Here is a 13,048-nt window from a genome sequence, read left to right as displayed (position 1 = left end):
TTGTTTATGTAATTCTGGTTCAACTTAATATCATTTAAATGCTTAAACTCTCTTAGTTCCTAAGTAATATCAGGACATCTATTTAATTTTTCTGAGTGAACAAAATGATTTTGGAAATAGTTATCTGCCGATCATATATGATCATGACTATAATTGATTCACAAGAAAGATATAAATTTCATTAATTAATTAAAAGAATGGGAAAAATGCAAAATGTATTCCTTTATTTCAATCCAATTACCTTTATTTTAATATATATCTTTATTGAAGTATTAAAAATACTGTATTGAATTGAATAAAATAACATGTTTCATTATAATGGATAATTAATTTAAAAAATATTCTAAATTTACAAGCATTAAATTAAGAAAATACAGATAATTAGATTAGTATTCCAAATATTTTAATTTAATCTGATAGAGAAAAAAATATTTCTTTTTAATTTGATTTATTTTAATTACTTTGCTATTAATAATTTTATTATTATTAATATATCTTTTCTAAAAAAATTTATACCGTTTTCATTTATAAAAACGTGTACATATTAGTAAAAATCCTGAAATTCAATACCTCCGGATCTACTTTTACAATACACCCAAAATGGCGGCCATTATGATTGCAAATTTTGTGACATCCATCAGATATAGATAGGCCTATTTAACATTAAAAACGAGAGTAAATAATTTACAGTTGTAAGCAGTATTTGTTTTTGAAGTAATGCTCACTGTCTGTAGTGATAAAACTTATTGAAAGGTCAACTGATTGTTTTCTAGGCTGCCGATCGGCTGCTCAGACTTCAGCTTACGTAATACACAGACCTGAAAGTGACACCACAAGCCAAGGTTGAAATAGCCCAAGGCTGCTAATTAGGGTCACTGGGGTATTGGTCAGGGGGTCAGGGAGTGGTCACACTCTTTTGTTTACTTAATTATCAAGCCACTGCCTGGTATTTTGGTAGTTTAGTAAAAGTGTACTGGGGACAAACGGGGCAGGGCGTTAGGTTATAGGGGCATGGCGTCAGGTAAAAAGGGCACGGCGCGGCGCCATGCTAATCGGGGCTGTGGGAAACACTATAATTAGAATAATTGTATAAACTTATACATAAGCGTTGTATATTACAAATATTTATTTTGAAGCTATAGAAATATTTTACTATCTGCATTGCTAAAAGGACAATGACTTTTTAATTCTTGTACCAATGAAGGGGGTCGATATGTATGCCACTAGTTGACGGAAAGGCGAAGGAGGACAAATCGGGTACGCCATCGTCATCGAGAATCTTTTTGACAGTCGAAAACAGCGGGATGTCAAAAAGTCGTACAGGTAAAGCTTCGACCCTTTTTAAACACTAAAATATCTTAAGCCAGCATCTGCTGTTTTACGTTGTATATTGGTGAACCTTCATCTGGTACTTGCTGTCATGTTTATCTTCACCCATCCTTTCATTATCCTTTTTATTGTAAATTTGTGCTGGGGAAAAAGAAAATGAACAGAAGAAACAACATCAACAGACGGCATTTTTGCAGTTGCATTATCACTTTTCTAAAATTATTTGGGGAGATTTTTGCATGATGCATGCCATGGGTACAATGTAATATTGACTTTTACCAATAGAATGCTAAAAAGTGTAATCGAATCTATACCAATTTACCTTTTTGCAATTTTCGCTTAGCTAAGCTATATCATGCTGTCAGCCATGTATTTGCAGACCTGGTATCCTAGTAGCTAGATTAATTGATATGTCGCCATCTGAACAAAACTTGTATAAAACTTGACATGTTTACATCTCTGTTTGGCCATTACACAAGAGATAAAGGTGTGACTACATTATATTCGGAACGCCTTGTCTGATTCGGAACTTTTTCGAAGACTCGGATATATGAAACGGAGAAATATGGCTGCATGTTTCCATTGCAAGCTACTTAATTAAAATAGATACGTCCAAACAAGATTGTGTGTATACTAAGTACGTTTTGGCAATAATTTCTGGTTAAAAGAATAAAGTATTGTCCCATGAGAATCGTATTATTTCAAATCTAATTATGTTCGTATCATTAATTGAATAATGATAGCTTATTATGAATTATATTGCATAATATAATCTGTTAACGGTAATTTGTTTCAACTTTGATATCCATCTTTATTCGATCCGATATTATGGCGGTAACCACTCTCATACATCCGATCACTCGATGACGTAGTGAATAGACCGAGGCGTTCCGATTGCTACGTTTCTGCAATATGTTGTCATTCTTCACGGTAGAACAATCTCTGTCCAAGATGTCCCTGATTGGTCTCGACAGATCACGTGAACAATTAGCAGCAGTGACGTCAGCAGGTAATACGTATATAGTCCCTGTTTGAACGCCTATCCACTGCTATTTCCGCTATCAGCTTCAATCAGCTTATACTGTTGCATGAACTTGTGAGCGAAAAGCTTTCTTTTTTTTCCCTATACACCTAATACACTCTGCGCTCGTAATATCACATCACAATTTTTAAACTGAATTTATATCTATAATTTTGGTAAGGTTTCTTTCCGAATATGTTTGTGGCACTATTAAAACAGCACATGACGATTTCATTACCTTTAATTAAAACCTCAATTATCTTATATGAAAGAAATAATATTTATTTGATAGAAGCACTTATCTCGGATAACGCATGAACACTGTTTATATGGAGCTTGCATGTTTGTGTCTATCACTTCATAATCTATCAATGTATTATGAAAGTCTCTTGGATTAGGTTTTTTACAATCCAAATAAAGCTATGAAAATAAATTTGAAGATGAAAACTTAATTGATTTTACCAATAATCAAATGATTAAAATCGGCTTATTACATATATAATATGAATTAAACGATGAACAAATTTATCCAGATTCACATCTGGCGTAATAAAAAAAAGGTTTTGATAAATAAATCATAAGTTTTGATGTTATAATGTCTTTTAATTTGTATTAATGATGTCCTTGTAATGTGATACACAGATTTCTGATTAATACTTTCACATTTTCAGCTCCAAGCAGTCCCGATATGCAGCATGTGAAAGTAAGTTTACCTTGTAGATGAATATATAATTACAAAAATATCGTATATAATCTGTACTTGCACATTGCAGGTATCTGCCTTTGTGGATGAGTATTGATTAAAACGTTTTATTTGCTTTGCTCAAAAAAATAACGGGTTCACAATCGATACCTACCTTAAGGGACGGAAACTCTGTTGTATGCAAAGATTGAATGCGCCAGTGGTATATTCTATTAATATTCTAATCGAAAACAAATATTAATAGCGTAAAAGTGATCCTAATGAGAATAGGATACGTTTTGATACAATGGTGATTTGACTTTTCTTTTTGTTTCGGTTAAAATATATTGATCAATAAGTGCAGGTGTATTTCTATTGCACAAAAACAGTTTAATACTGTTAGCATATTATAATAAATAGTGTGTCGTTTAAAGTGTATAAGTGTTGCTCTTAACTTATATCACTAATGGCTATTCAATTTCAGGACGATAAACTGTCTATCAATCCAGAAAAAGAAAGCCAGCGTCGGTTCAGTCTGATCCCACCAGCAGGAGGGACGCCGGGAATCAGCCTAATCTCGGATGAAAGTCCCTGCTCGGATCGGCCACGACGTCCAAGTACCCAGAGTCTTGGACAGTTTACTTTACCTGTAAGTTGGTTTGGAGAGTATCGCCGTGGGTCTTCTGACTCTTCACGCAGATCATCCACTGAAAAACCGCGCCGCCCCAGCACTCATAGTGTTGGCATTTTACCGATAAGTATGTTCGGCGAGGGTGGCGAGAAGCCCCGTAAAACGAGCACCCATAGTCTTGGAATTTTCCCCCTAAGTGGTTTTGACGACGATTCCTATGGTACCTATACTGACCCCCGACAGCGCCGAACAAGTGCTGGTCCATTCATCACTCCCGTAAGTTCGACACGCTTGCCTGACCATGCAACGTCTATTTTTACCCTGGCATCTTTGCAGTGTTCATTATTCGCCTTGATATGAAGACTTTGAAAAACATTCCCCGGAATGACTAGTGTACCTCCCACGGTTATCCAGTCTTTTCAATCAACAGAGTTATTCCCTCTTGCCAACGGGTATTGGTTTTTACGTCATTAGTTTGTGAGGGAAACGTCACCATTGTTAGAAAACTACAAAGTTGTCGTTATTTTCAATCACATTAATGTGGACCACAATGAACTGTGAGATATTACTACAAAGTATACAAAATATCTCTCAAACCACGTTGTGATTCTTACATTCATGTAAGCGAGCGTAAGGAACGATAACTCTTGGCAGATATTTAGTATATATTTCTAGCATAAACTAATGACGTAGCAATCAGTGCCTGTTAGCAAGAGATGATAATTCCGCATAATGAAAAGTCTAAAACCTATATGCCACAATTCCTTTAACCAATTTGATGTTTTCTATATCTTTAACTATATTTCATAAATATTTATATATTTATATTATCTATATATCTTACCTTTTCCTGCATTTTCTCCATAACATAGAAATGTTGTATACCTTCAATATATTCATAGTTGTGGTTGAACCCGTTGTTTACCATGGTATCTCACTGAACAAACAATTCGTAAGTGGATGATATACACTGAAAAACGTATCTTTTGGGGGAATAAAATTTTAACTACACATGTAGTTTGAATTTCTACATATAGGAATAGTGTTGAATCGACTAGAAACTATTTTTGATGGTTAGGCCCATTTCCTTTTATCCTTTTATATGGAACACTGTTTACGCGAAAGGTCTTAAAATATCCAGCATAATATATTACGCAGAAGACTAGGGTTTGCATTATCGCGTCCATTGGTAAAATGGGTTCGACTGTCTCAGTACAAGTATCTATCTTATTACATACAGATTTAGATGATTTTAAGCATGTGTTGTTGATATCCTACAGTCGACATGCAATGCCATTACACAATAATCGCCTATATACAGTGTAGCACGTGCTCTAGGTGCAAACATGCTCGTTCTTATATAATATACTATTCAGAGCGTGCCCTAGTTACAAATTTAGTTTCAAATTTACTTGATTTGATACAAGCAGCCTATAGATGTTATCCCATAGAAACACATTAGCGAATTTTGATTCTATCATGAACGTAGTATTTAGTGTGTTCTTTACATACAATTACAATATGATCTGCGAAATCTATATGGTGCATGTCCTACATACAAACTATTTTGACATAATATATCTATCCAATTATGAGTGTGAATGCCATCACATCTCGCTCTTGCAATATCATAGAGCCTGCTCTGTTACTCTAATTCATTTGACATCCGGACACAGGATGGTCATTCTATTATTTTTAATCACCATGTGAACAAACGCTTTATTAGCAGGAAGGCGATAAATTGGATAGGGTTGTATTAGCATTCTGATTAAAATACAGATCTTTGTTATCACTATGTCGATTGATAATTGATCTGACGAATACCCCATTAGGGTAACGTCCTACTGACCTTTCGAATTGGCCAATCAAATTGCTGTTCCCAGAATATTGAAAGTGAATTTCATGAACGAAATGGTTTAGACTGTCGGAATTATTTTCGTGAAAGTAGGTTAAAACTACAAAGTTGTCGTTATTTTCGATCACATTAATGTGGACCACAATGAACTGTGAGATATTACTACAAAGTATACAAAATATCTCTCAAACCACGTTGTGATTCTTACATTCATGTAAGCGAGCGTAAGGAACGATAACTCTTGGCAGATATTTAGTATATATTTCTAGCATAAACTAATGACGTAGCAATCAGTGCCTGTTAGCAAGAGATGATAATTCCGCATAATGAAAAGTCTAAAACCTATATGCCACAATTCCTTTAACCAATTTGATGTTTTCTATATCTTTAACTATATTTCATAAATATTTATATATTTATATTATCTATATATCTTACCTTTTCCTGCATTTTCTCCATAACATAGAAATGTTGTATACTTCAATATATTCATAAACCCGTTGTTTACCATGGTATCTCACTGAACAAACAATTCGTAAGTGGATGATATACACTGAAAAACGTATCTTTTGGGGGAATAAAATTTTAACTACACATGTAGTTTGAATTTCTACATATAGGAATAGTGTTGAATCGACTAGAAACTATTTTTGATGGTTAGGCCCATTTCCTTTTATCCTTTTATATGGAACACTGTTTACGCGAAAGGTCTTAAAATATCCAGCATAATATATTACGCAGAAGACTAGGGTTTGCATTATCGCGTCCATTGGTAAAATGGGTTCGACTGTCTCAGTACAAGTATCTATCTTATTACATACAGATTTAGATGATTTTAAGCATGTGTTGTTGATATCCTACAGTCGACATGCAATGCCATTACACAATAATCGCCTATATACAGTGTAGCACGTGCTCTAGGTGCAAACATGCTCGTTCTTATATAATATACTATTCAGAGCGTGCCCTAGTTACAAATTTAGTTTCAAATTTACTTGATTTGATACAAGCAGCCTATAGATGTTATCCCATAGAAACACATTAGCGAATTTTGATTCTATCATGAACGTAGTATTTAGTGTGTTCTTTACATACAATTACAATATGATCTGCGAAATCTATATGGTGCATGTCCTACATACAAACTATTTTGACATAATATATCTATCCAATTAAGAGTGTGAATGCCATCACATCTCGCTCTTGCAATATCATAGAGCCTGCTCTGTTACCTCTAATTCATTTGACACTGCTCCGTTACAGGATGGTCATTCTATTATTTTTAATCACCATGTGAACAAACGCTTTATTAGCAGGAAGGCGATAAATTGGATAGGGTTGTATTAGCATTCTGATTAAAATACAGATCTTTGTTATCACTATGTCGATTGATAATTGATCTGACGAATACCCCATTAGGGTAACGTCCTACTGACCTTTCGAATTGGCCAATCAAATTGCTGTTCCCAGAATATTGAAAGTGAATTTCAGGAACGAAATGGTTTAGACTGTCGGAATTATTTTCGTGAAAGTAGTCATTTCACTTAAAAAAACTACAAAGCTTAATGTATATATATACTTGGACGAGATGACGTTTTCAATTGATATACAATGTAGCTAGATGAAGAAAACGCATTTGATCGGAAGAACAGGAGGTATAAACGTCATCCAGGTCATGAGCCCTTACGGGATGTTGTCAGATCCTCTATTACACGGAGTGTTTATAGGGGTGTGTGTTTTAATCAGATTGATCCATTAGTATAAAGGTGGTAAACATACTGCATCGTTTAGGACAACAACCTCCAACTTGACCCCAACTTTCATCTGCTCTGAATATTAGTGCACGGCTATGCCCCTGCTCTTTTATATCTTAGTTTAATTTATACACTTCGCATGTTTTTATTCAAACTGATTCATTTAGCGATTAATTTATCATGCCTTATATGTTATGCCAAAAATCGAATTAGCAAAACAAAAATATGGATTAATAATGGTTATACTAAGAATGTTTTTACGTAGTTCGAAAATTTTACAGTTGTATGATTAAAGCTTCAAAACGATTTTTTGTAAAATGCAGATTAATTTTTTTGAATTACGAAATTTAACAAGACTCCAGCAGTAATTTCTACCTGTATCTTGCCTAACAACAAATAAAAATTTTGAATGTTATTTCTTGCATGACTGAATCCGCATTGCTTTTGCACTTAGTTTATTAATTAAATATGCATTCGCTGTAAAATAACATACCTATGCATGCTATTGAGCGTTGTCGCAGTTGACCTGTGAACTTACCATTGCTAAACCAAGACCAAAGCTAGCTTGAGCAATGAAGCATTGTCTCCATGTTGTTCTATAGTATTCAACAGATATGTAAGACAGCGTCAACATCAAGTCAGTTCTTACAGCACAGAAGGTATGTAGATAACGATAAGAATAAACAAAAATGCGACAGACGCCACTGTTGTATATCTTTATTTTGGATGCTTTCTATCTTACTTTATTTCTCTGTTTTAGTATTTTCTTACACTGCACTTGCACTTCTTTACTTACGATTTACTTTCTTTCTCTTTCTTATTTGTCCGCAAATCAAAAGCGTTGAGGATAGTCCATACCACAATCTCCTAAACGCATCACAATACAGCCTAAAATGCATTTTTCACTAATTTTAGATAACCTTCTTTTTAAAGATGCTCCACCGCTGACAAATGTTTTTTTTTTCACTATCAAAAACAAGAGCAGACGATTTTGTATTTTTCTTCAGTTACAAAAGTTACTTATTTTACACCATTACCCCCATTGAAAAGTTTGAGCTTCTAATTTTACTTCAAGTTAAAAATATGAAAAATAATTAATTGCATCCCGAAAAAATTCCATGGCACTATATCCTATATGGAATGAAGTACTGATTGCGCGTGCACCAAAGGCGAAATAAATTATTTTATGTTATTTTTTGTGTCGATTAGGCATACATATACACGATTAAACACCAATTATTGTTCAAATGATGAATATCATTTATGCTCTGTCGGCGGTGGAGCATCTTTAAAGTAAATATGATAGGAAGTTATTCATGTCGTTTTTGATGTATTCCTTGAATAAAAAAAGTGAAAATCTAAACTAAATATAATTAGATATTTATGGTATTTTTGACTAGAAAGGTATGAAAATCATTTACACCTTTAAAAAACCGCTGTTTCGTTATTCTATTATTTTATTTATTCTTCTAGGATTTTCTTTTTATAAAACAATTTAGGGTGAATATTGATTACAATATTTTTTCTCTCTTTTTTTTTTTCGTGGAAATGAAAATGTTTTTATTGCTGTCCTAGATATAAAATACATGTATATTCAAGGCTCTATCCCTTCTTCAAGTAATTCATCCAAATTTTCCAGCGCCTGGTATTTTTTTTTCAATGAGCGCCAACATAAGTCCATGTACATTAGTAAAAATGTAATGTTTAATGTTTCACGGCGTCTATCTATTTCCTCGGTAAAATTTTAACATTTTTTTCACAAAATTGACTGGTTTTACTATAAAAGATGCAAGCAACGGAATTTGTGTTGAAAATATCACGTAATTTTTCATGTATGGAAATGACTTCCAGTCGTGGATTTCTTCGAATTTATTCAAATGGCGGGATATTATAGTTGTAAAATTGCAGTAAAACGTCGTGGTATGAAAGAAAAATACTCTTTCATAAGTGGATATGAAGGATAGGGATATTCTACCCTCGGGATCACAAAATGTTGCAAAACCCTCGGCAAGCCTCGGGTTTTACTACATTTTGTGACCCTCGGTAGAATATCCCTATCCTTCATATCCACATATGAAAGAGTCTTATAGTATGTACCGTTTAACCAGGTGATATATTTTTTTATTCCAGATTACAATTATTTAATCAGAAGAGTTCCGTAAATGTTTATTGATTATCACACATAAACATTGATACTGTATAACATGAAACATTCGTGAGTACTTTCTTTCGTGGTTTGGAGGATTCAGATCATTTCGTGGGTAGATATATTCTTGGTTAGGCGATACACAAACAATGATGACCATACTATAGAAAACTTAACTCCATAGCAACCACAAAAGCAACCAAAATATTTCTACACAATGAAAATTTCATGTTATACAGTTGCAGCCTATTGCCTTTCATCCCGTGTCTATAACCCATATATGGGATTTATCTTTGTATAGGCGAATACATTCTTTAAGATATATATAGTTTTGCATTACCCGAGTAATGTACCAGTGTACACAATGATCACATACTTTCCCTCGACATGATCACAATTCTCCATTCAGTAGCCGCAGTTCGTTGTACATGTACGTATATTAAAGATATTACTTTTTCTGTTGTCTTTCATCTTCACATTGTTTAACAATTTTTTTCTACGAATCAGGAATTTGAGAGAAAGAACAGTCGAGGAAGTTTGTTTGGGTTCGGTGAGAGCAAAGGGGGACAAAGACGAGCGAGCTTTCAGGCACTAGGAGAAAGTGTGGTAATGTTGTTTGTGTTTTCTCTTCGTACATAGTAATGACAAAAGTTATCACATAACTCGTTCAGCCATGCCATAGTTACGGCAAAAATACCAGTTATGTGATGAACATACGTTTAAACTCTATCATATCTATGCAATATGACATTCATAAAATTCTTTAAATAATTTGGTATACCACGAGCTTTTTAGATTGAATCAAAATATCTAACGAGATAAATGAATTTCATAATACATAGCCACTCATATAAGATCCTCTATATATTATTTAATATATCAATATAAGTAAAAATGTGATAGAGCCATTAGTAATTTCAATTCGAAAACAGTAGTAGTGTTTTGATAACGTTTTATGAATTTCGTCAAAATAGGAAATACTCACACGAGCATATCCTCATGAGAAAATATAAGCAAAGCAATGATTTACACGGAGATACACAACAGAAATTCTACACAAATAATTAGAGCTTTTCATATACTAGGTCAAATCCGGATAAAGGTAAAAGTCCAAAAGAGAATCGAACGCTGACAACGGAACCCGATAGAATTTTACAAATCGAACGCTGACAATGGCACCTGTTAGAATTTTACAAATCAAACGCTGACAACAGAACCTGATAGAATTTTACAAATCGAACGCTGACAACGAAGCATGATCTAGACTTTAAAAAAATCGGCCGCTGACAACGAAAGCTGATTGGATTTTACCAATAAAAAATGTTTACACAAATCGAACGCTGGCAACGGAATCTGGTAGAATTTTACAAATCGAACGCTGGCAACGGAATCTGGTAGAATTTTACAAATCGAACGTACACAACGGAATCTGGTAGAATTTTACAAATCGAACGTACACAACAGATTTTTTTCAACTCTTATGATGTCTAGTGATTTTTATAGGCCTTTTACGGCGGAATCAGTCTAAATCATAATGTTTTTCACTTATGTAAGTTTGCAAAACATGTTATTTTTCTTTACAGATGCAGTTGTTTTCGAGTAAATGATCGTAGAGCTGCTTGTTCTTGTGATGGTATCATTCTGTACTTCTGGACTACGCCCTTCAGTGACGTATGGACACACATGACGATGCCCTGTCTCTGTATAAACGTTACATTTCTGTTAATGTGTTTGACGTACAACTGACTTTAAGAACGACTACGAAATGGACCATATAGAAGGATTATCTGCTAGATTCGTCCAATGCCGACGAAGCTTGAACTTTACACATACGGTGTTATCACGTTGTAATCCCCACGTAGTAATGATACTAATAGGAAAAAACTCTGGCCTTCCATTTTATAAAACGCTTTATTAGTTCGACATCCGTTCCTGTAGCATATACATACGTATTTTCTTTATTTTATATAATGTGATATGTGACATCAATCTATATATAGATCTATTTATCAATTACGAAGGTTCGATGTTATTTTGTGTTATTGGTGGTTTTTTCATTTAACATAATTTATAAAAGCTTATTAAGCTTGCTATGACATGAACTGTGCTTTTTGTTATGATTGGCAGATGTGAAAATGTGTTTTTGCAGGTTTTTTATTAAATCTGCACGCGAGAAGTATATGAGACAAAATTAGTTTTAGAATTAAGATCATACCATGAAGGACTCTTCATATAATCAAATCCGGATTCGCCTGCTCCCAAACCTGTCCTGATCTCCAATCATCCTGACAGAAGGATGAGTCCGTGTACATACATTAACGAGAAGAAAGAAACATGGCAGAATATAGATACACCTGTAAGTGTAATAGTGAAATAATATTTAGCTGATGTAATATAAATTTTGTAACTTTTATATTGGCTTTGAAACTGCTATTTTTATGACTATATTTGATTACAAACCTTATAGACTTACCTTGCCATGGCGGCGACATCTTTCATCAACATAATTACGTGTTCAGATTTTGTGGTTTTATTTACAAATACTATTTCAGGCGGGTTTTTTTATGTCTTTTAACTTCTTGAAAATACGATTCTATCTTGTCCAAGAGCATATTTTTCTTTAAATTAACTAACATTTTTCCGGAATGCAAGTTTAATGAAGGTTATATTTTGGATATGTTCAAAAAAACCATGTACTGGATATAATATTCCGCTTAGTATAATTCGTTTTTATATGTTCCCCACATATATAGATATTTTATCATAACGTTTTCGAAATCTTTCCTCTTAACACTTAATTACCATACAAAGAGTAGCTTTCTGTGTAGATTTTCGATATCATTGTTTTTGTTGTTTTTTTCTCTCTCTCCTTTTATGTTGCTATTATTATAATTTTCCAAAGATGTATACTAAATATTCCTCCAATCAATTTTGGAAACCCTGCCCTACACAAATGTACGTTCGATTATAATATGCTTCAAAACTTATGAAAATACAGTCTCACTACAACAGATTTATAGTCCTCCTTCATTTTTTTTTTCTTTTTTTTTTTCTAATTTTCGATCTATCTGTTTAAAGCATGTTCCAAACATAATGACTCTCCCCATTTATAATCAGCAACTCCCGTATGGCCCTGTATATGAGCCGGTAGCTGCCTGAGCCCCACAGGTGGTAGTAACCTCATTTGTATTGTTCAATTTTGTATGAATTTATATATACAGAACATAGGTGTACAGTTTACCTACGTATGATACGTTACCATTGTTTATGTTGACCAATAAAAGACCCTGTTCTAAAATGTTTGTATACTTAATAAAGTTGAATTGCTTTTAGTAAATAAGCCTTGTTGGTTTTGTGTGATTACATCAGTACAGTAATTAGAAGAAATGCGTTTATAAAACAAATATAGGTGTCTCTTTTCGCAAATATACTACTACTAATAACAGGCCTAGGGGAACTGTATTTTGTTAGTATTGATAGGAGAATACATATTTAATTTCATCATTGTAATTGCATGTAATTACAAATGTCGATTTTTCTGGGGAATATTAACAAAGCGAAAAATGAGGCATTCCGTAAGTTGGAGTTATCTCTCTTTGTTTGATGTTGATTCCATAGGTAATCTATTAA

General features: G+C 33.5%; 1 protein-coding gene across 3 annotated transcripts in view; it reads left to right on the top strand.

Moving 5' to 3' along the window:
* The window catches only part of LOC138325736 (SCY1-like protein 2), a 99,246-nt gene extending 86,488 nt beyond the window's left edge, over window positions 1-12,758 (top strand). The window contains exons 15-20 of one of the 3 annotated variants that reach the window (XM_069271591.1): window positions 1,205-1,323; window positions 2,264-2,338; window positions 3,022-3,053; window positions 3,517-3,939; window positions 9,926-10,024; window positions 11,002-12,758. In XM_069271591.1, the coding sequence (XP_069127692.1) occupies window positions 1,205-1,323; window positions 2,264-2,338; window positions 3,022-3,053; window positions 3,517-3,939; window positions 9,926-10,024; window positions 11,002-11,025 (772 nt within the window). In that variant the 3' untranslated portion in view covers window positions 11,026-12,758. The remainder of the gene's footprint in view (window positions 1-1,204; window positions 1,324-2,263; window positions 2,339-3,021; window positions 3,054-3,516; window positions 3,940-9,925; window positions 10,025-11,001) is intronic. The other 2 variants (XM_069271592.1, XM_069271593.1) reach the window with 2 other exon arrangements.
* Window positions 12,759-13,048: the final 290 nt, after the last annotated feature.

Source organism: Argopecten irradians, chromosome 6, assembly GCF_041381155.1.
Source record: "Argopecten irradians isolate NY chromosome 6, Ai_NY, whole genome shotgun sequence".
In the NCBI taxonomy this organism is placed as follows: Eukaryota; Metazoa; Mollusca; class Bivalvia; order Pectinida; family Pectinidae; genus Argopecten; species Argopecten irradians.
The sequence above is the reverse complement of the archived record's forward strand: the minus strand, read 5'-3'. Positions and strand labels throughout refer to the sequence as shown.